At 42.9% G+C, this 23213-nt stretch overlaps 1 protein-coding gene across 1 annotated transcript in view; it reads left to right on the top strand.

Annotated features, from left to right (window-relative positions):
- Nucleotides 1-13264: 13264 nt before the first annotated feature.
- ANO2 (anoctamin 2, calcium activated chloride channel) overlaps nt 13265-23213 on the top strand; it is a 156483-nt gene continuing 146534 nt past the window's right edge. The window contains exon 1 of the mRNA XM_010004927.1: nt 13265-13588. Coding sequence (XP_010003229.1) covers nt 13265-13588 — 324 coding nt within the window. The remainder of the gene's footprint in view (nt 13589-23213) is intronic.

Below are 23213 nucleotides of genomic sequence, written 5' to 3'. Positions count from 1 at the left end.
CACATAAAATTACTGCTGAGGTTGTTTCATTAAAAGGGCAACTACCTAGTGACAATTTGTCCAGAGCTGAAAGCAGAGTGTATATTTCTTAGTCTTGCTGGGAGAACTTTACAGCTCCCAGCCCAGATTCTGGGACATCACAGCCACACTGCTCCCTGTCTAAAGTCAGTGTCTTTGATACAGACACCTGCTGGTCTTGCTGGTTATGACACAGTGTGCAACCCTAACTCACAAGCTAGTATAAATACTGTAGTTTATTCAGTCTCTGAATAAATCCACTTCCCTATCTCACATTCTAGAAACTGTTGTAGTGTGGCAAATAGGGTAAAAAAGAGGGAAAAGATTTGAACTCCAAAGAATTGCACCTCCCTCCAATTATCACTAGGAAAGAGAAGTCCTTTTGCAGATGGTATTAGCCATCAACAACTTTTCTTCCCAATATATTACTTAAACTGTAAGGTTGAAGCAGGATCCATCACCTGTTCTGATTAGACAGTTGATTACAAGATAATCCCCTGAATATTTCATGCAGGAATGACAGTGCTGCATCCAGGCAGCATGGTAATTTGAGTAGTTGAGATAGAGCCTTATAAAAAGGCACTTAGCTCCTACCTGGAAGCACTGTAAAGTTTTGCAGATATAAAGTGACTCCTTTCCACAGACACCACCTCTAAGAGAGTCTAATCTTTGAGTAATGGGGTTTTTTGGACAGAGCTGGCTCTGTTGTAGGGCCCTGGTTTTGCATTAGCTTTTTCTGTTTCCTCTTCTCCACTCCCTCTCCATTGCCTTCTGGGAGAATAAAATATGCCTGTTGTTAACATTGCTTGTTGAAGCATTATGGAGCAGGAAGTCAAGATGCTGAAGCTCCAGCAGGCAACTGCCAAAACCTCTCAGGTGATAGAAGTTTTGTCTTCTTCCCTCTCTTTCCTCCGTGCCAGTGAGCACCAGAACAGAAGGTCTCGCTAATTAGCTGCAGTTTGTGGTTTGCTTAAAGCAGGATCAAGCCAGGATGGGAACAGCTGCTGGTGCTGCTCACTGCTTAAGCCAGTGCAGAAGCTGCTTGTGCACAGGATCAGTGTAGCCACATCCTATTAGCACTGACGCAGCTTCCAGCCAAACCTCCGGGCAAGATGGAAACGGGCACACCCGGTAAGTTCACTCTGTGCTTCCTTGCTCATTGCTGCCTCTGAAGTTGAACAGGTGTGAAATGTGGTGGGGAACAGCGAAAGGAATACTTTGAAAGACGTAATTGTTTGCTTTCAGGATGCTTGAAAAAAAAAAGCACAAACCCACAAAACATAGAAATCTGTGGACCAGGTTTCATACAGACAGTTCTGAGTTCATTTCTTCTGCAGCCTCAGGAGTGCAGCTGTGGGTCAGGGTTGTGATCTGGGTGGAAAAGGTAACCATTAGGCAAAGAAATGCCTTTTGCTGGACTCCTGCTGTTTCCATTTGCCTTATTGCAATGCAACTTGAGGGAGCAGGTAACATCCTGTTTCAGAGGACAAGGTACAACAGTGAGCTTCCAGTTCCCATACACAAGGAACAAATCTGCTCAGTGCATAAAATCTTTGTGTTGGAGTGTACAAGCTTAGAATAAGGTTCAGTGCTGATGTTGTGTCACTGTTACTTTACTGATACAGGCAAAAGTTCTGTGATTGTCTCACATTGTTTCTGGGGCCGTAGCTCTGCTGTGAACTCTGAGCTATCATGCAGGTCACCCCACCTGCTATTTCTGTGGTCTCTTCCCCAGTCCATTTCCCAAAATTATTTGTATAGCAGACTACAGTGTGCAAAGAGCCACTAGCTTGAATGCCTACTACTTTTCTGTTGTTGTGGTTTGGTTTGTTTGGTTTTTTTTATTCTTGTAGAGTTATTCCAGTGTCTTTTTTCTATCTCACATCCTTCACTGTTGGAGTTAGTCCTGATAACACATATTATGGCAGAAAATCAGGTACCTTCTATAATCTTTACATGTAGTGTAGAATGAAAAAAACCCCACAACCAAATACCAAAAAGCCAGGAGGGGAGTCTTTCAAGTTATACACACAGTTGTATTATGTAGATATAGTTCCATTAAGTCTTCAGGTAATGTAAAGATTCTTAAGGCCACTCAGTTTTGTGCTTTATACTGTGTGGTTTCCACCTCTATCTCCACAACTTTACTCTGTTTCCTTCATTCTTGACCATTCAGGTTCATAGTTTTCCACCCTTTGAGAGACTCTCTGGCTCATGGTGTGTGCCAGAGGTGAGTGGGCATCTCCATTAACTCAGGTGCTCCTGCCCCTAATGCTGTTAGGGAGAGCCCCTGTGCACAAGGGTTACCAAAGGAGAACAACCACAGGTTTTTAAATTGTGTTTGTGACCACAGCTATTCAAGCCAGTCAAAGCCTGCTAGAAGCTGTGCTCCACATTGCCCTGGCTGAGGTGCTGCAATGCTTTTGCTCATGCTGGCTACACAAAGGGGTTTAGCTGTCTGAGTCCAAGGCCAGCTCCTTCACCAACAGAGCTGTAACAAGGAAAGCTGGGATTGAGGGCCTGCCTTCCTTTCCTCGGATAACTGCTTTTAAGCTGAGGCTTTACCATCACCTCATCTGTGCTACATGGCAGCTGAGATACGTCTGCATCTGGTCTTGGACCTTTGCCAGTTTGGCCCTGGCTCAGACCCAGAGGCTTTGCTTCCTAGCTTGACCTCAAACCTACTTCAGCACTGCTGCCTTGCTGGGCAGTCACTGGGCGGTATCTGGCCCTGATCAATTCACTTGCTGCTTTGCATCTAGGCTCCCTGCCAGTGAGCTCATCCACACCTTTGCCCTATCGTGTTCTGCTCCAGACTCGCCTTCCCCCGTGGAGCAGATTATTGTCATTATCCTGTGTGTCAGTAATTCTTGCTTTAAAGAATCACTGAATATGCATTCACACAACAGGCTGGAGGATTATGGGCAAGTCGCTCAGTTTACTGAATATTAACAGCTTCCTGTATCATTATATCTCTCAAAGTGCAAGGTGCTGTGGGAAGAATCTCATCTTGTACTAGAATTACTCATTGTGCACAGCTGCACCAAACTCAACACAGCTACAGCAGAGTGTGATTTCCACCACTGGGTCTTCAAGACTACCATCAGTACCTTGTAGGATTCGTAGGAATTAAAGACAGAGAAGGCTTTTTGGATTATCAATAATGCTCTCTAATGCAATGTGGTACAAATTAAAGCAAATTTCAGATTAGAGGGTATGAAGCCCACCATGGAGAGTAGTCACTTAGAGGAAGTTTCTGGGAAATTGAAGTATAGGTGGGGCCTGGGAGAAGAAGCAAAAGTTAAATCAAGATCAGAGGTAGAACAGTTCTGCTAAGGCATAAGGTGGGTAGCACAGCCTCACAAAATTCCCTGACTACTTTCCATCTTCATTACATTGTTCCAGCCATATGTCCCAGGATAAAAGACCTCATGGGGAATGAAATTGGGGAGGAAGCAGTGGAGCTAGAAGCAGAAAATAGAATTTTTCTAGTTTGCCACTTATTACCTGTTCCCCCATCAACTGAATTTCCACTAAGAGACACAAGATCCTAATTTGCAGCCTGTGTTTTGAGTGCTCATACAGTACCTCTCAGGCTGCAAATGGGAAGGGCAAAACCACCCATGAGAAGACCTGGCTAAGGTGTTTGACAGCCTGGATGCATCTACCTGTCTGGACTCTGTTTCAAAACTCGGTTTGAAAAACCACATCCTAAATCTCCAGGACACTCAGCAAAGACTCTTAAGTAGGAGTCAGTATCTCACTTCTGTCCCTTTACATTTGTCTGTACATAACACTGTTTCCCCTTTCCTTCTCAGCCTTCAGAATATAATCAGAGAAGAAATAATCTTTACAGTGAGAACTGTCTATTGCTGAGTATAGTTATGGGACTGATTTTAGTAGAAGCAGTTAAGTAGTAGGGAACTAAACATCTAAATGGTTCTTAAGCAATTCTGAGGAAAGAAATAGCAGATATCTGAAATGCAATGGTCAAACTCTATCCTTTTGTTCATATAAGGGGTTTGAGAACACTGCACTAATCTGAATTGCCTTTAATGGAATCTACTGGCTATTTCCTTCAAATAATACTGAATAAAGAATGGATTTCCTAAGTAAAAATTCATCCCTAGACGTTTCCTCTGGTGGCCTGTTTCCTTTGAGTTTGACCAAGGCTTATTTAAAAAGCATGCATTCCCTCGTGTCTGAAACTTTAATTGGAATATTAAATAATAAGTGGTATTTTGAAGACATAGCAGCTTAAAAAAGAAAACTGCAGTGCTATGAAAATACTCACATACTTAAACAGGCATGACTGCCTGTACTGAAATCAGCAAATCTAGATGTGCATGTTGAGAACTGAGACATCATAAGGTTAGTGAGGACCTAAAGAACACATGTATAACCATGATACACCTTTTTGTTTATAGATACCTCCTTCAAAGAAGATATGTTTAAGTCAAGTTCCTTAAAGCAGTAAATTCAAGCAGTTATTTTTCATACCTACTTGGAGGGTAGTAGGAATAACGAGTTTGTCAAACAATGCTCCTAAATTGCAGGTGTTTTGAACAGCCTTGCAGAGGAGTCTGAGGGAGTACAAGTGTACTTCTGACTGTGGTGTCTTTCAGAAATGCAGCTCATTTCTGATACTTAAGTAGAAAGAGAGGAAGATGAGAGCGGGCCAGTGGCTGTGCCCTGAGTGGCCAAAACATTTACAATGTATTCTGCAAGTGGTTGTGCACTGATAATCTGACCATCTGGACCACTCGGTTCAGATAACTGGCTGGGACTCAGGATTTAATGCAGAGCTCCTAATTAGGTAGGCTAGCTTGATGTGTACATGAAGAACAGTATGGTCCTTTAATACACCCTCTCAGTCCTTCCATTTGGGGCAGTGTGTGCAGCTTCTTCATCACTACACTTTAGATGGGGACTTGGAACTCAAATGGTGAGATCCATTTGTGCACGTTGCAAACCCTTGCAAAAATCCAAAGCAAATGGGTGCAGAGAGACTGTGCAAGCAAGTAGATGATTACTGGCTGTGAATTGGTGCTGGAATTAGAGATGGTCACTGATCTCTTTCCTGGAGGTACCTTGTCCTTGGAAGCCAATTAAAACTTAGAATCACAGAAATGTTTTAGTTGGAAAATACTCTCAAGATCATGAAGTCCAACCATTAACCTGGCACTGCCAAGTTCACCAATAAACCATGTCCTTAAGCACCACATCTACATGCCTATACCTCCAGGGATGATGACTCAACCATCTCAGGCTCCCCTGGGCAGCCTGTTCTACTGCCTGACACAGTTCTGGTTAAGAATTTTTTCCTAATATCCAATTGAAATCTCCTCTGGTGCAACTTGTGGCCATTTCCTCGTGTCCTATCACTTGTTACTTGGGAGGAGAGACCCACCTCTCTCTAACCTCCTTTTAAGTAATCGTAGCGAGTAATACGGTCCCCCCTCAGCCTCCTTTTCTCCTCACAACTCCAGGTCCCTCAGATGCTCCTTGAAAGACACATACTCTAGACCCTCCACCAGCTTGGTTGCCCTTCTTTGCTCATGCTCCAGCACCTCAATGCCCTTCTTGCAGTGAGGGGCCCAGAACTGAACACAGCACTTGATGTGTGGCCTCACCAGTGCCAAGCAGAGGTGGACAACCACTTCCTTAGTTCTGCTGCATTGAATGCTCTTGGCCTTCTTGGCCACCTGGACATACTGCTGGTTCAATACTCAGCCAATACCCCCAAGGTCCTTTTCCTCTGGGCAGCATTCCAGCCACTGTTTCTCAGGCTGGTAGCATTGCCTGGGGTTGTTATGACCAAAATGCAGGGTTCAGCATTTGGCCTAGCTTCATCTCATACAAGTGGCCTTGGCCCATTGACCCAGCCTCTCCAGATCCCCCTGCAGAGCCTTCCTACCCTCAGGCAGATTAACACTCCTGCTCTGCTTGGTGTCATCTGCAAATTTCCTGAGGAAGCACTCAATCCCCTCATCCAGATCATTGATAAAGATATTAAATAGAACTGTCCCAAGTGCTGAGCCCTGGGGAACACCACTTGTGACCATCTGCCAACTGGATTTAGCTCCATTGAGCACAACTCTTTGGACCCAGCCATCCAGCCAGTTTTTTACCCAGCAAAGCATACACCCATCCAAGACAAAACAAGCCAGTTTCTCCAAGAGAATTTTGTGGGAAACTGTGCCAAAGGCTTTACCAAAATCTAGACAGACAACATCCACAGGCTTTCCCCCATCCACTAAGCAGGTCGTCTTGTCACAGAAGGAGTTACGTTAGTCAAGCAGGACCTGCCTTTCCTAATCTCATGCAGGCCTGATCACTTCGTTGTTGGGCATGTGTTGCATGATGACACTCAGGATTATTATTATTTTAATAATCCATCCTTAGCACTGAGGTCAAACTGACAGGCCTGTACTTCCCTGGATCCTCCTGCCAGCCCTTCTTGTAGATGGGGGTTACATTTACTAACCTCCAGTCAATTGGGACCTCCCTGGTTAGCCAGGACTGCTGACAAATGATGAAAAGTGCCTTAGCAAGCACTTCTACCAGCTGCCTTGGTACCTGTGGGTGTATCCCACCCAGCTCCATAGACTCGTGTGTGTCTAAGTGGGGTAGCAGGTCACTGGCCATTTCCCCTTGGGTTATGGGCTTTGTTCTGCTCTACATCCTAGGAGTACCTAGGTAACAACTGGTCTTACTACTCAAGACTGAGGCAAAGAAAGCCTAACTTAAAGAAGTTTGATTGCAGGGATGACCCCCAGGCTATTTTTATAGAATGAGTGAAATACTTGAACATTTGATTTCTGGGTTCAAGACTCTAGTGCCGTTCTCTGGGGATATATATACACACACATGCATCCTGTAGAATGGTTTGGGTTGGTACGGACCTTTAAGATATGTACCAAAGCTATACATGTATGAATGCACAAAAAATGTTATATATATGCACATACATATACACACAGCTTGTTTCTATCAATACTAATTCCTATAGAATATTTACAGAATGAGAACATGTAAGGCCAAATGTCATAAAGGGTAGAATGAGGTCAGGCAGCATCTGAAGCAGAACTCCCTGAGGCACCACAGTACCACAGGAAAGCACTGTCAGTTGTGAAATTCATTCAGAGCAAAACATTTTGATCCAGTCAGTTTGACTTGGGAAGATGAAAAGCTTTTGGGACAACAGGAGTCTTCTACATTCAAATATGGAAATTGCATTTCCATCAAAAATCTGATTCTGACTGTCTCATTACTAAACAGTTTTTACCTTAGGTTTGTGCCACAGTTTCTGAAGGCTGGGAAACATAATGGAAATTTAATAATTGTATTATATATGAACTTTAGATTTTTTTCCTGGGCCCATTTAAAAGGATTGGGAAGAAAAAAGGTCTTTAACTGACTATGCAGAGGTCTTGTCAGATTTCCTAGGCTTAGACAGAAAATACTGGAGAAGCACTGGAGTAGCCTTTGGGAATGAGACCTTCACTTATTATTTTCCTGGATGCTTCCCTTATAGCATCATTATGTGCATCATTAAAATAAACCAAATGTAAATCTCCTTGAGAGATCAGAAAAGGAAGACTGGTGAGTAGATCTATGTTCAAGTGTGGCAAGACCCTAATCAATTATTGATAGAAAACATAAGAACAATTTAGGGGCCAGAGGGCCACCCTTTCCTTCTTTACCATTTTACTGGCTCCTGTCTTAGGACATAATTGTAAGTAAGTAGATTAAGCCTGTGTAGAAGGCACAGATCAGCAGTAGGGCAGAATGGCTGCATTAGACAGGAAGGAAGGAAGGACGGAAGGAAGGAAGGAAGGAAGGAAGGAAGGAAGGAAGGAAGGAAGGAAGGAAGGAAGGAAGGAAGGAAATGCAATTAAACAAGGGGGAAATATGATTCAAGATCTTAGCAATTTTCTCACTCCCCCTCTCCACCTCCCCCTCCCATAAAAAAAAGACAAATAAAGAAGACCAAGTTTTGCTATCACCATCTATAAGATCAGATCCTCTTAGATTTTCCTTGAATTATTTAAAAATATCATCAACTGTACAACTCTACAGGTTTCCTGCATAAAGCCACCTGCCTCAGTGCTCTGTGTCTTCTCAGATGCAATTTAAGGTATTTCTGCCACCAGTTGGCTGTTCCAGGAAGGCAGGAGAAACACTGGGCAAAAGACAGTTGTTTCTGCCTTCCCTCTCCTCCTGTCTCTATCATCATGAGGAAGGTGTGGAGGAAACTCCTCATATTTCTCAGCACTTGCTAGTGGCAGAGACGGGTGAAATCCCTTTCTTAGAACACAGTGCAGCAAATCACAGAATCACCAAGGCTGGAAAAGACCTTTAAGATCATCAAGCCCAACCTGTGACCTAACACCACCACATCAGGTAGACGATGCTCACAGGGTAGTTCCTTCTGACCTGGGAAGTTACTATAATATGCTGTTGAAGCTTCTTGTTTCAAAGAGTAAAAGTGGAGAGAGAAAACTTCAGTGTTACCAGGCTTGCCTAGCAAGAAGGTAGGAAGACATACTGTGGATGTATTGTCTCCCTGGGTATACAGAAGCTGCTAAGTGTTTCAGTTATTTCTTCCTCCTGAGAATGACACAAGTCTTGACCCAAGAGGTGTGGTGCTTTGTCTCTTCAGTGGTAGCAGGGCTACCTCTGTGGGCAGATGGATCTGCTGCACCTATTTCTTCCCTCTGGTAGAGAACACCGTTGCTTGAAGGACTCAGCCATAGTTTTTCACTCCAACAGTCTTTTCTCAAAGAAACTATGGGCAAAGGTCAGTCAACCCTATTTTAGTTATGGCACCACTAGAGGGGGATAGAGTATGAAGCATTAATATGTTAAAAGAGTTTCTGTACCCATTACTTTTTATCATCATATGGGATTAACCTTCTGCATTTCCTACTTGTGACCAAGCATTCTTACCACCTATTGTTGCCATACGCTGTGCTAGGGCAGGTATATAACTAACCCAGGTGGGTGATGGTGACGGTTTGCACTGATTTGACCATCTGGTAGAAATGCTGTACCCAGAGAACCACAGTACAAAGCATGCTCATGTCCTGGAGGCTGCTTAGCTAGCTGCAAGACACAGACTTTCCAGCTCCTAACCTCCTGAGTGAAGTGTGTTCTGGTTTGGTGGTTTTTTTGGTAGCGGGGGAAGGGCCCCAGGGGTGGCTCCAGTAAGAAGCTGAGAAGCTGCCCCTGCTCCAACCCCAGCCAAGGAGCCATTAGAGGGACAACAGATGAACCTCTGCCATTACTATAGGAAAGAAGTGAGAGAAGAGCTGAGCAGAGCAGCGGTTTGGAAGAGCTGAGCTGGGGAGGCAGAGGGTGCCTGTGCTCATGGAGGAATGTGGTGGAACATTCCCTGAAGGCGCCAGGAGGGGCGACCTTGGCCCCTGGACTTGGATGTTGTGGCCAGAGGATTTGGTGCCAGTGGGCTCTGATTGCTCAGCTGTGGAAGCCCCCGGGCCAGGGGAGGTGGCTGTTCCCGAAGCCCCCGTGACTCTGTGGGAAGCCCAGGCTGGAGCAGCTCCGGACCTGGTGGGAAGGACTCAGGAAGGAGAGGTTGGTGGAGGCCTCTGTGCCATGGGAGGGACCCCGTGGGGAAGCAGGGCAGGACTGTCAGGAATCCTTCTTGCTGAGGAGGCAGGAGCAGCAGGAACCCCCAGCCTGTGAAGTGACTCCAAACCCCATCCCCTGTCCCCCTGTGCCGCTGGGGGGAAGGAGGGAGAGAAACCGGGAACCAAGGGATTGGGGCCCGGGAAGAAGGGAGGGGTGGGGTAACATCTGCAAGCCCTGCTCTGGGTGTGTCTGTGTCCTGGGGGGGTGTGATTGTTCCTTTGTTGTTGTGTTGGGCCCAAACCAAGACAAAGTGCAAGAGTTACAAATGCTATTGACCAGCCATGGCAGTGGTAAGTGCAGAGTTGTATCCCTGTTCCCCCTTCCCCAGCAGTTCACACCTAATGTTTCTCTGCAAGTGTATGTGTGCACCCCTTTCAGTTTACTGAAATGGAACAGTTTCTTTTTAACTGCAGTATTTCCCATTCCTTTAGGAAACTACCTGCACAGAACCTGCTTTATATAACAATACTTATCTCTTATTCCCAGGTTTCCCTCCAGCTTCCTCACACTCAACTCTCAATGGACAGAAGACAGCAAAATCAGCAAGGGACTATTTTTCAGCCTACAACAGCAAATACCTCACAGTTCCTCAAAATCGGGTTTCTTTGCCCAGTAGCAGGATCAGTGGAGCTTTTGAAGCACCGCGCTGTGTGGAGTCCCTCAGCAGTTCTGTAAGTAGGATTTCATGTTCATTGACTTACCCTGTACCCTTTGAGATGAAGAAGAGGCTTGAACCAGAGTGAGCAGAGCACGTTACACTCTTCCTGTTTTAGGCAAATCCACACTGTCCTGGGAAAAGTAAACCTATACTACAGCCTTAGATGGCTCAGTCAGCTTTTCTTAGTGTACAGCAAGAGCAAATTGCTACTGTAGTAGTCTCATTGAGATTTTTTAAATTATTTACTTTAGCCAGAATCCTTCAGAGCAGGACTAGGGAGGTTGCTATACTCCTTGCATAGGGAAAGATCTGCAGGTTGATGACAAAGTTGGCTATCTCCATACAAACCCTGGGCTAGCATGAGCCCAGGTGTTAGCATGTGGTGGATTGGAAGGTGGAAGAGTAATGTGGCTGTGGTCTGCAGAGTTGTTAGAGGAGGCACTTCCTGGGATATATTTGCAGTGATATATTTGCTATTAGAGGATTAGGATGAAATTGTCATTAAATGTGAATCCTACCTTCCCACTGCCTTATTGCTTGGTGTGGTGGCTACTTGTCTTGGAAGTGGTGAGAAGCAATGAATGTGGGACTGAAGATGCTAATTTAAATCACTGATTCTGACTTTTACAATGTCTGTGAGAGGGAAGGAAAGATCTTGATAGTTGCCTTAGTGACATTTTGGCAATTGCAACTTATTTGTGTTCCTCCCTATTAAGGTCTTGTGCCAGAATGTCACATGGTGAGGAAAACAGTGCAAATTCAGTGCCAGAAAATGTCCTTACTGAAATCTGTGGGAATTCTGATTTGCTTTCTGTGCAATAGACACCCAGAGTAATGGGGATGGCTCTTTGCTGCCAAGAGTTAGAAGAGTCAAGAGAAAGGGAGGGAGAGGGAGGCACTGTTGTATCTCCTCATGCTTTAATTCTAACTCCAGCAACATCAAGTGTTGCTATGGTGCTCTCTCAGGTGGCTGGGATGTAGCAGCTGGCTACGCACAGGTAGTAAACAGGAAAGCCTCTTAGTGACTTCACATTCTCCTAGTTCACTCTTCCTTGTTTTGTTTGTGCTTCTCATTTCTGGCTGTGCTTGCCAGTAAGGGAGGAGAGAATTCTTAGAGCTCATCTTCTCTAGAGCCAGCTCATGCATTGTGTTGTGCTAGTGACCTGGTGGTGATGACATCAGCTCTTCAGCATTGAATAGTGTGAAACTATCTGGAAGGGAGACTAGAAATCTGCAACGGGTTTTTCCTCACTTTGACAGAAATGGATCAAGGAAGTTTGCATGGACTGCCTGTGAGTACTACCATGAATATGTGTCTAACTAGGAAATGGGGAATTGCAATAAAATGCTGTCTCCCAGGCAGTTTTATACTCTGCAGAACGTAGTGCTGAGTGTAAGTTTAGTTATGCCTAAAGGAACTATATATACACTTCACACATAAAGTGTGTGATAAGTGTAATGTGCAGAACAGATTATTTGGTGATAATTTCCTGAAAGAATGAAGGATGTATTATGCATATATAACCTTGAGTTATTTAGTGATATGGTGACTGAAATCTACTTTGTGGGAAACTAAGTGATGCAGAGCAATGAAAAACAAGAATGTGGGAGATGTTGGGGCATATAATAATATGCACATACATTTATATAATACCTTTGAAAAATGTGTGCTGTGTTAACAAATGAGAAAATTGCCACAGAGCATGCTTGGTTAACTTTGCATTTGGGACTACCAGTGCCTGTAATGGAAGGGGAGACAGGGAGAGAAAGAAATCTGTAACTGGTATGTGTCAAGATTTTGTTTGTATGGTTCCTATGGGAAACATACATTTCTGGAATCTGGTTATAGTTGATTGCTTTGGATCAAGTTAACCCCATTTGCTTGTATCTCATTCCCCAGTCACTGGAGAGGCTGTTGTCACTCTACCGAATGACACTGTAGAGAGCTCTGTGAAGGGTTTGGAGCATTGAGCTGAAAATGGTGGTTGGTAGCAGTTTTGGAAAACATATGGGCTATCATAGGGAACAAGAAATTAAAGTGAATGTGTTACACTCGGTGTTATAGTTCAATGAAGTTGCTGCAGAATTGCCGTACGAGCTGGAGTGTGATGGTGGGTGTTAGTCCTAGAGCAGCTTCACTTGAGAAGGCTTTGAAGAACAGAGAGTAGGGAGGCAAGGACAGTCTGAGTGAGCGACCGAGTGGAGCAGAGGTAATTTGAATTATTTTGGTCACTGATTTCCTTTTGCAGCCTTACTGGTCACTCACAGGGTGTTTTCATGATATATGAAAATACAGGTCAGCTAGCTTTGTTAGCCATCTATGAGAATGTCCTCTCTAATACCTGGTAGTTTCCAAAGCATTTCTGTCCAGCCCCACCCTTCTAGTCCATTGAGGAGATTTCTCCTGTACTAGGTCAGATCAATTCCTTCCCCTCCTTTTCACACACATTTTTTTGCTTCCCTCCCCTCTCCAGCTTTGCTCCAAAGCACATCCTTTCTCATCTCCTATTTCTAACGGGATCCTTGTTCTCACTTCTCCGTCCCATTTCATATGTGAATGTCTTCTCCTGTATGGTCTGTGTCCATGCAGGACAGAGAGACAGCACTGGTGTGTGCCTCTGTACCTGTCCATCAGGTGTATATCCCATGCAGGGAGATAATGCCACCATCTTTAGCCCCTCTCCTTTGTTTATGGTCCGAGCTTGACTTCAATCTGTTTGACAGCATCTTTGAATGTCATGCCTGCCCACAGGTTGGTCTCCAATTTTGACTCTGTGCAGCTGTACGTGCTCATGTGGAGACACATCCCGGGCCTGCCTTCTTGGGAGTTTTGGCTTCCTTGTCTGTGAGACTCCTGTGTTTCTCTCCCAGGTTGTAAACAACTACGTGGAAGGGATGCGTGGAGAGGCTGTGGACAAGGCAGCCACGAGTGGCATGCATTTCAAGGACAGCAAGAGGAAGGTTGACTACGTGCTAGCCTACCACTACCGGAAACGCCTCGCGCGGCACCTGCCCGGGGTGGGCTCACCTGGGCCGACACGTGGTTCTGCCTCCTTGGTTTCAAACGGAGGGGCTGGCAGGGGCTGTGCTGAGCTGCAGCAGCAAGAGGGTGGCCAGCGTGTCCCACAGGAGCAGCCCAGGCCAGAGGTGATCGAGCTCGGCCCGCTGGATGCCTTGGAAGAGGAGAAGCAGCTGCAGAGAGAGGAGTACGAACGGAACCTGGTGGAAGCAGGGCTGGAGATAGAGAAAGACCCCGAGGTAAGAGGCGGGGGGGGGGATCTTCTCCTCACACACAGCACGGGGTGCCCTGATGGGTGATGGCCACTGGGGTGTCAGAAGTGGAGCTGTCGTGCTAGCCTACCACTACCGGAAACGCCTCGGGGAGAGCCTGGCAGTGGCTGGGAGCCCAGAGCATGGCTGCCCACCTTCCCTGTTGGCTGGGAGCTCAGCTCTGGCCCTGAGGTAGGGCCCAGCCCAGCCTGCCTTCATTACTGCTAACTGAGAGGAAAGTAAAGCCCATACCATCTCTTAAAAATAAGGCTGTGTACCCCTTTTCTTCTAAGGCAGCCTCTCTGCCTTCCCCATGGCCACTTCTCCAGCCACAGCAAGTATAGAATGTCCTCGAGGTGTGTCTCATGGCCAGCTTGAGGAGCTAACCCTAAAGACAGCTTTTTACTGCTGAACAGTAGTTTATTCTTGAAGACAGCTTTTTACTGCTGAACAGTAGTTTATTCTTGAACACCCCTGGGTCAAGTGCTAACACCACAGCACCCCCAGTCAGGGATCTGCATAAATATGTATATAAGCTACTGTATCTATGCCTAAAATACAGTGTGAAGGCAAGGAGAAGATGATAGGGGTGTTTCTGTGTTGTTTGATTCTTACTGCCTGGGGAAAAGAAGTGTTTATTGTTGTTCAATGCACAGTTGAGAGCAGTTTCAATCTTACTCTGGTAGAAAACATATTTCTTTATCTGTATGTTCTTACAGCATGCGGCGAGCACACTTTCCTTATAAATAGAAGTGTTTATATTTTAATATAGTTAAAATGACAAAAGACTCCCTTAAGTAATTTCCTGGAATATAAAGTGCTGTTAAGACATTTCATATTTCCTCAGAATAACTTGGTGATTTTCAGTGTGACTTTTAGTTTCCTTGGCAGCCATACAGAAGTTTTGTGTCATTTAATCCCACAAAATGAACAGGAGAACCTCCCAGCCTTTAATGTCTTTATTCTCATCTTGTTGCATCTTGTTGTGCTATGTTTGTGTCAGCTGGGAGCTGTGGTTAGGTTACTTGACTACAGCCAGTTGGTCAATTGAGCACAGGTCTTCAAAACCTCATGCTGATGCACTGAGTTCTGGACTATCCCTCTGGGCCTTTCTGAAAGTCACAGATACTTCTATCTGTTGAAGAGAAATCCCCCCTGGCTTCTAGTTTGGTTTTGACAGTAAAGTTAAGAAACTAAGAATTCTTCTCAGAGGTGCTGAGAACTTACAGATCATATTGTTTTTAGTGCAACCAGTCAACACTTCCAAAAATGTGGACCAAATTGCAGATTACATCTGAAAATTTGAGTCTAGCTGACTTGGCTTAATGTACACATCACTGGCAGGAACAGAAATAAATAGAAAGGCCAAAAGACTGAACATTTTCCTTGCTTAGTTCACAGAATCATATAATTTTTTGAGTTGGAAGGGACCTTGAAGATCATTAAGTTCCAGCTCCCTCCCACTAGAACAGGCTGCTCAGAGTCCCATCCAGCCTGCCCTTGAACACCTCCAGGGATGGAGCCCCCACAGCATCTCTGGGCAACCTGTTCCAGTGTCTCACCACCCTTTCACTGAAGAATTTTTGCCTGTTCTCTAACCTAAATCTCTCTTCTTTCAGCTTAAAACCATTACCCCTCATCCTCTCACTGCAAGCCCCTGTAAAAAGCACCTCCCCAGGTAGGCGCCCTTCAGGTTCTGGAAGGCCACTATGAGGTCCCCCCTCAGAGCCTTTTTCAGGTTGAACAACCCCAGCTCCCTCAGCCTGTCCTCAGAAGAGAGTGCTCCAGCCCTTGCATCACTGAGTTGCAGGTGGCTACAGGTTGTATTTCACTGCACAGCCTGGCTGAGCCATCCTTACACTGAACAGAAAAAGGTCATCTCAAATCCTGGTTCTTTTATGCTCAGCGTTGGGGTTCAGGTTCAACACTGCTAACACATCTTAGTGCTATGATTTTTTAACCAAATTACATAAAACCCATGAGGGCAGCTGTTTTTTGGGCCTTGTTTCAATTCTGAATTTCTCAGAACCTTAAAAGTCTAGCAGGAGATTTGGATTTGATTATTCAACTCATTACTTATCTGAAGTCCAGCTGGATTAAAATTCTGGTTCAGAACCCTTCCAAGTGATTGATGTGTGCTTTTAATAATATACAAAGTAATAAATGATACCATGGAGAGCTGATCAAGAAAAAAACTTTTTGTCGTGGTTTTCCTTCTGAAGAGGAAAACAATTTATGTAAATTAACTGGAAAGCTCTAAGGAAAATACTTGGTGATCAGTTATTTAATGAGAAAAATTACTGGACTTTGAAAAAGGTGAAAAAATGCAGCCCCATCATTCTCTGTGTGTATGTGTGTGTGTACATAGTTACTCCTGTCCCCCCAACACACAAGCTGCCTAATTAAGAGGGAAAAGGGGTTTTCTCTGTAGTGTCTCCCGGGAAACTAGAAGGGACTGTGCATTATCCTTTTTCCTCCTGGCCCAAGATACATGGCTTTTACTTACTTTTCTTTTTCTCACTTCACTGTTGACTTTCATTTATTTTTTGGTTTGGTTTGGTTTGGTTTAGTCGTTTTTTATCTCCTCTTAGTTAACTCCTGTTAAAACATGCAGAAGCTACTGTCTGTTACCTTGCTGTGACTGTCATAGAACATGCTGATCAGGCACATGTGAAGGGTGCAGCTGGCTTCATATGTTGATTCAAATTGTTTGTTGAGCAGTTACAAGAGCAACTTCTGATTTTAGTCCTGGTAAAAATGTGTCTATTGCATCATTGAACTCAAAACAACCTAAATCACAGCATGCTGTATTTTTGGTGTATAACACAGTGGACTTTCAAGTGCTACATTTCTAGTGGGTTTTGCTGATCATGCATTTGGTTCAGTGCTAGTATAAAAGCGGATCTTTTTCATATGGTATTATTACAAGTTGAGACATTCTCAAATACATAACTCACTCTTGGCTATATGTTCTGGACCAAGTGTTAAGATGAGTCTGATTTCCTGCTCAGAGGCTGCAAAGGTAACTCAAAACAGTCTTCTGTGCTGCAGCTTTTGTATGAGGGATTCTACTTTTGAACCCTTGGGTTAGATCCGGTCTTGGTTTCTCTACCTTATGTCACCTGCACAGGGTCTTGCAAAGAAAAATATTCATTTAAGAACAACAGGATATCCTGAACAAAATCTCTTTCCTGAAACAGCATCAGTTTTGACTTGAAGCAGTAGCAACAGAAAGCAAGAGGGCAACAGGGCATCTACTGTCTGTGGTCTTCAGTGTAAGCCCTTATCCTCCTTCAACTGATATTGTGAGAGTACTGAAGGATGTATTCACTGAGTAATACTGCTGATTCAGCATTTAGTGACTTCTAAGGGCTTATGTCACCTTGTGGCTGGAAAGTTGTGTAATCTATGATCTTGGTTAACCCTACTTTGTAAGCTTAATGAAGCTAAATGAACTAAGCATGGGGTGTTTTGCATCCACCTACTCAGTCTGCTTACCTCACAGGATATTGGAATTCCCTTAGAAGCTGCTTTTGTAGGCTAAAACTATTTAGATGTCAAAAAGCTAATCTCTAGGAACACAAGGATAACATTATGACAACTTAAAAATCTTTATTTCTACAACTACCTTTTGGAAAAAGTGGGAATTCCCATGATGTTAATATGGTTGTTAACATACGGTGTTCAGGTGGTTATATACTGAATAACTAGGGACAAACACCATTCTCGTTGTATTGTCAATTCATTGTGTGAAAGAATAGAGTCAAGAAAACAAATGAAGAGATATAATTTTTATGTGGAGAGGGGAGTATGAATATTTTTTGAGTTTTTGGAAAGTAGGCAAGGAGTCTGTTACTGTATCAGCTGAATTATTTGCTAATTAAGGAATTTTTGACTAGTTTGCAAGTCCCTTACAACTTTCTATGATTTCTTATTGCTGTCCTCCAGAGAAACTTTGTTTGTTCTTAATGTAACCTTCTAGGATTTGGGTTGTTTTTTGTTTTCCTGTTTTTAAACTGAGATATTATTTTTCAAGTGCATGACAAAATTCACAATGGAGGCAATGGGCATGAATTTGAATCCTACATCATCTTCCTCTCTAATTGACATTGAATACCCATAATGACAGGTGGTCATAATGAGATTTGACAGTCTTCTTAACATGGTCCCTGGTAAAGTCATACCTGATCCACAGCATGTATTAATGTGTTATAACAAATAACTGCCACCATCAACTTTCAGTCTTGATCGGTGTGTCAGACACCGTAAGTGTCAGATTAGGTTTAAGGAGCTCTTTAGCTAGTTATCTTTTCTTCCAATCAACACATTTGGGTGGTCCATTGTAGCCTGTGCCCATGAAAACAACTGAATTAGCATAATTTGGGAAGCAGCATTCAGTGGGAAGAAAAGGAAAGAAGAGGAAACTCCCTGTACCCATCTGATGACAGCAGTCAGCAAGACAGAACTACTGCTCTCCATGGATTGGTATGAGTAAAAATAGTGTTTGGATCTGTGACTGGCCTGTTTGACTAAAGTTAGATAAAATAAGCCTGGTGTTGACTCTTGCACATGTATGTAGAATTAACTACCTCATATTTTACAATGTTACATAGTGACTAATGTAGACGCCACTAATACAGAACCTCTAAACACTTAATGCTAATCTGCATAGTGTTAAGCATTTGCAGGCTGTGCTTCAAGGCAATACAGTAAGCCACTTTTTCCTACATGTCCCTGCCAGAACCCAGATTCTTTGGCTTGTCTTTGTAAACCATGAAGGAATGCCAGCAGGCCACATTTATCCCTGGGAGCTGGCCAGAGCCATGGCAGTCATCTCCAAATAAACCCTGTTCAACACTAGTGGCACAATTGCATGGAATGCACCAAGAATTGCTTGAGATAGGGTCACCTTAAGAGTACCCTCAAATATTTCACCTTGACTACCAGGAATAGAAATAAATACCTTTGACATTGCAGACAGTTGTTGGGGTTGAGAGTTTTTTTATGTTTTTTTGGGTGTGTTTTTTGTTGTTGTTGGCTTTTTTGTTTGGTTGGTTTGTTGTTTTTTTTTTAGGTGAGTGTTGTGGGTTTTTTTTTGTTTGGTTTGGTTTTTTTTGTGTTTTTTTTGGTGTGTTTTCTTCTATTTTGTTCCAAGGGAACTGCTGTGTTTCACCCAATATGGAGCATCAGTAGTTCACTCAAAATTGAGTCGAACTGCTGCTTTAATTACTGCAAATGCAACATGGATTGTATTCAATTAGTATTATGTATGGGAATGCATTACAGGAGTAGAATGAGAACACACTGGAGATGCATTCCACCAAAATTGAGCACACTGGAAATGAAATGTACTTTGCTAAAGAGCATTTAGGAGGTAAAAGTATCTTTTTTTTAATCACAATTTTAAAATGAAATGCAAATTACTGTCCAAGAAGCTCTTCTAATTTGAATTTTAGAGGTAGCATAGTTGTAAGGATGTCTCATTGAGCTGTGTTGGCTATGTTACACTTTGCAGAGGAGTCCTTAAGGTCCCCAGTGGATCAGCTGATGTAGTGCTGTTGATAACAAACCTACTAATGATGGTGGTTGTGACTGGATTTTTCTGCTTGACATTCTAAGGCATGTTTTTGAAAAAACTAAACAAACCTAGAAAACAAAATCAGCCAACAAACCACCTCCCAACCCTTCCTCTGCCCAAATGGAAACAACCTCCACTCCCAAGCCAAACAACCAACCCCTTCACCCCAACCTGAAACCAAATAAAAACTTATATATAAAGTTACTGCAGCTGACTTTTATCAGTGGGTTTAAATTGCACTCAGATGCTCTCTTTTTTCATTTGCCAGTGGGAAAAGGCCCTATCTTCTGTCTTCAGCTCTAAAGGACAAGAGTAGCCAAAATAATGTAGTGGCAAATTATTCACTGCAGAGGGGCTTTTTCTTTCTGTCTCCTACTGCCCCCACCTCTAGCTGAGGATGTTTCTGTTCAGCAGTGCCATCAATATTCTTGCTACACGAGTGTTTTCTTGGGTCTGCTATATTCCCTAGCATCACGTTTACATCACATGGAGCTGATTTTAATTCTAATACTTTTCATGGTGAAAAAGTGGAATTCCATTGGTCAAGAGTATTTTTTAACAGACCATTTTTTCTCGAAAAAATATTTTTCTGTATATAATGTTTCAACTTTTGGTTGAAAGGTTATGAATATTGCTTAATTTAGTAGTAATTAAGAGCCTGAAAAAGATGTCTTTTTTCCAAAATTTGCAGATAATTCAAAGAAAAGCAACTCATGCCCTTAGTATATGTGAGACATCTTGCAGGTACTCAGTGTGAATGTTATAGTTGTCTCTTATAGCTGTTCATTCAACTCAAGTGCAGAGGAATTCTTAATAGTAGCTAACATTAATTTGAAAAGGATAAGGAAATTTATATAAATGAGAATATATGCAGAGTAAAGTGCTACTGGAAGTAGACTGGGGTCTTTTGTGCTCTAGGTCTTTGGAATTTGTATTTCACTCTGTCATAGTACAGCACTCAGAAGAAGACAATACTTCTTTGGGGCCCTCTTAGTGTACTTATTATATAAATATTTGATGGTTATTTTTCAACTACTCTAATTGCAGAAGCATTAATTAGCTAAAACATATTCTGCTCCTGTATGTTACTTATATGGGGCTGAAATGTAATACACAGCTCTTATAAAATTAAAGTTGAACAGGAAAGGCAAGGTTTTCCATCATAGTCAAGTGGACGTGATGAATTATTGTCAAGTTAATTAACTATTTAAGAGGAAATTATGTCTCCCTTTTAGAGAGGGTTTTGGAGTAGCTTCATGGGAATTAGGTGTGGTTCAATCAGTACTAAAATAAGGATTCATGACAACAGGTGACCAGGTAGAAAGACTGTGCTGCCAATGCTGAAAAGCCCATATTATGGATGTTTTTTAATGTTTTTTTAATGATTAAGTTGTGACCTGAATAGATGAATGGGCTTACAGAGTCACTCTGTGTATTTTAATTAACATCCAGATGCTTAATGCTCAGTTATTAGATACCTTAGTCAAAGTGGCTTCTGAGGGATTTAGAGAAAATTGGAAAGATGTACAAAAAATGGGCCTGTATGTTATCAATAGCATTTATAGAGCTCTTAGGCTAGCAATCATAAATTTCATTAATCACCTGCAGGCTGGGAAATGAAGGGATCAATACCTTAAATTTGAGATCGTGGTAGATTCTCTTTCTGTCACTGTCTTTTTGCCTGGTAGAAATGGCAAATAAACTCCTGAACTTGTGTATCCGTTTCACTGTGTCACGTCTTGAGTCCTGTCACCTGCTGGAGGAACTACTTCTCTTTCTTCAAACAGCTGGGTAGGTGAGAAGCCCACAGAAATGGCTTATACATCTCTGCCAGGGAATAGCAGGGAAAGAACTGGACACTTGTAGGGTAGGGGATGAAAAGTGGCAAAATCAGCTGCTTGACTTCTTCACAGATGAAGCCGTGAAAACAGTTTTTAATTATCAGTGGTCTTGTTTGCAGTAGAAATTTTATTTTGCAAATTAAACCCATGGAGACTATTTGCAGAACAATACAGGAGGCCCTGAGGGATGTCACACTGCACTGATGACGCTGCAGGAGCTCAGGAGTCTGCAGAGAAGTCTTGGAGGCTGAAGTAGTGAAAATTGATGGAAGTTGTTGAGGCCAGCGCAGGTTGCAGCGTGGTTTCATGAAAATAGATTAATAAAACATGGGATATTTTAGGGGTTTTTGTCCTGGGATTTGTTGCTTTTCTGACCTTTTAAAGGACAGAAATCATCCTGCTGTTCATTGGGGTGAGGAGTCAGCTTCTACAGGTGCTGGTTAAGGACTGCTCCAGCTGTAGTGCCTGCTACCCTATGCATCTCAACCTGTTCTTTGGCAGAATTGCAGAGGTTCTTTTGCAGTGGAAATGGGACCTTGTTTGTTTTGTTATCTCCAGGCAACTGCCTACGTTGTCTATAGCAGCTCAACAGATATCTCTGATATCAAAGGAGTGATCACTGCTGCCTTTCTGCTGATTGAATAGTTGCTGTGTGATATTTGTTATTTTTTGGAGACATTCCTTCTTACTCATGATTTCATACCTCATGCAAAGGAAAGCAGGTCTGCCCACAACTCCTTTGCCTAAGTGAGAAACATTGAGAATCCTACCTGGGAGTGGATGCTGCACTGTAGATAAGTGCTCCCTTTTTAAAATATGTTGCTTTTGTACATATATACATTAATTTATGTACTGTTTTATGTTGTTGTTAAAGATCCAAACTAAGATGGTGCCTCTCTGTTCTTCCCTCATGCTTTTTGACCTTATAGAAGCAGATTCTGAAAACTCTGTTTCAGAGACAAAAACTGAGAAGCAAAGACAAAAGAAAAAAAAAAATTGATGGATAAAGTAGGGAATAGGATTTGTTCTTGACTCATTTGTTTCTCTATGGAAGATGAGAGTGGGGCACATCTTCCAGTGAGCAGAGAATAGGATTCTCTTCTAGAGCTCGGGACAGCAAACAGGAGGTGCCGTGGCTACTTTCACAGGGCAATAGAAGTGAAGCCAATGAATGGTTTCTTAGAAAGAGATATTGTACCTCTGCTGCTTCTGTTTTGGCCTCTGATACAACTGGCTATGGAAAAGCCTTCACTGTCCAGAGCTTCTGCATTGTCATATTAAGCATTGGCCCAGTGTTATATTTTTTTCCACTTACAAAGCAGAACAAAATCCAGTCCACTTTTATGGAAGTGTCATTGAGTACTCCTGAATGGCTTAGCTGGAGGAGGGGAGAGAGAAGGAATTACAAATTAAAACTGGAATGTCAGAGAGAAAGAAAGAGAAGAAGAATTGAGGAAAAAAAACACAGCAAAAACATGGAAAGAAAAAAACCTCACCCACTAACCAATAGTATGGTAGCAACTTTGCCAAAGGAATGCTATAAAGTGGGATTCCCCAGTTTTTGCCATCTCAGATTTGGGGAAGGACTCCAGCAGAAGAAAAGGCTGGAGGGTACCTGGCTCTGGAACTTTGTCTTTGAAGGACAGGACTGTCTTGCAGGAAAAAAAACCCAACTGTTTTTGTACATGTGTAGTGAAGGGGTGGAATTTGCTATCCTTAGGCAGATCCAGGGAAAGGTAATGTAAATAATGACTTAGGCTTGTAGGATGATTTTCATATGTTTTGGACTCTTCTAGGGTCTTCTTGCTCTATTGATGGCTCAAATGGTGTGTGTCATTGTACCCAAATTTAAGTTATTGAAAGTTCTGTTACTTGTGATATTATGACTGGACAGGCAAGCATATTTCTGCAGGAAAACAGCCACAATATGGAAAGAATTGTTCCCTTCCAGATGCACAACTAGAGATTTTATGGTGTGTACATTTTAAAATTGTATATTGTATATGAGGTCAAGGCATTTTGGAATGAAAACTAGATTAATATTCAAGTTGTTAATTATGGATAGTGGAAGGTTCTTTTAAAGGAAAAGAAAAGGTAGTTTTCCCTTTGAAATCAGAACGACCTCTGGGGTCATATATAGGTTCTGAAGCTGTGAATGGATTTGCAGAGTGACAGTATCACAAAAGGGGAAACA

The sequence above is a fragment of the Chaetura pelagica genome, unplaced genomic scaffold (genome assembly GCF_000747805.2).
Source record: "Chaetura pelagica isolate M959 unplaced genomic scaffold, ChaPel_1.0 scaffold429, whole genome shotgun sequence".
Classification (NCBI taxonomy): domain Eukaryota; kingdom Metazoa; phylum Chordata; class Aves; order Apodiformes; family Apodidae; genus Chaetura; species Chaetura pelagica.
Note: the sequence above shows the minus strand (reverse complement) of the source record. Positions and strands in the feature narration are given on the sequence as shown.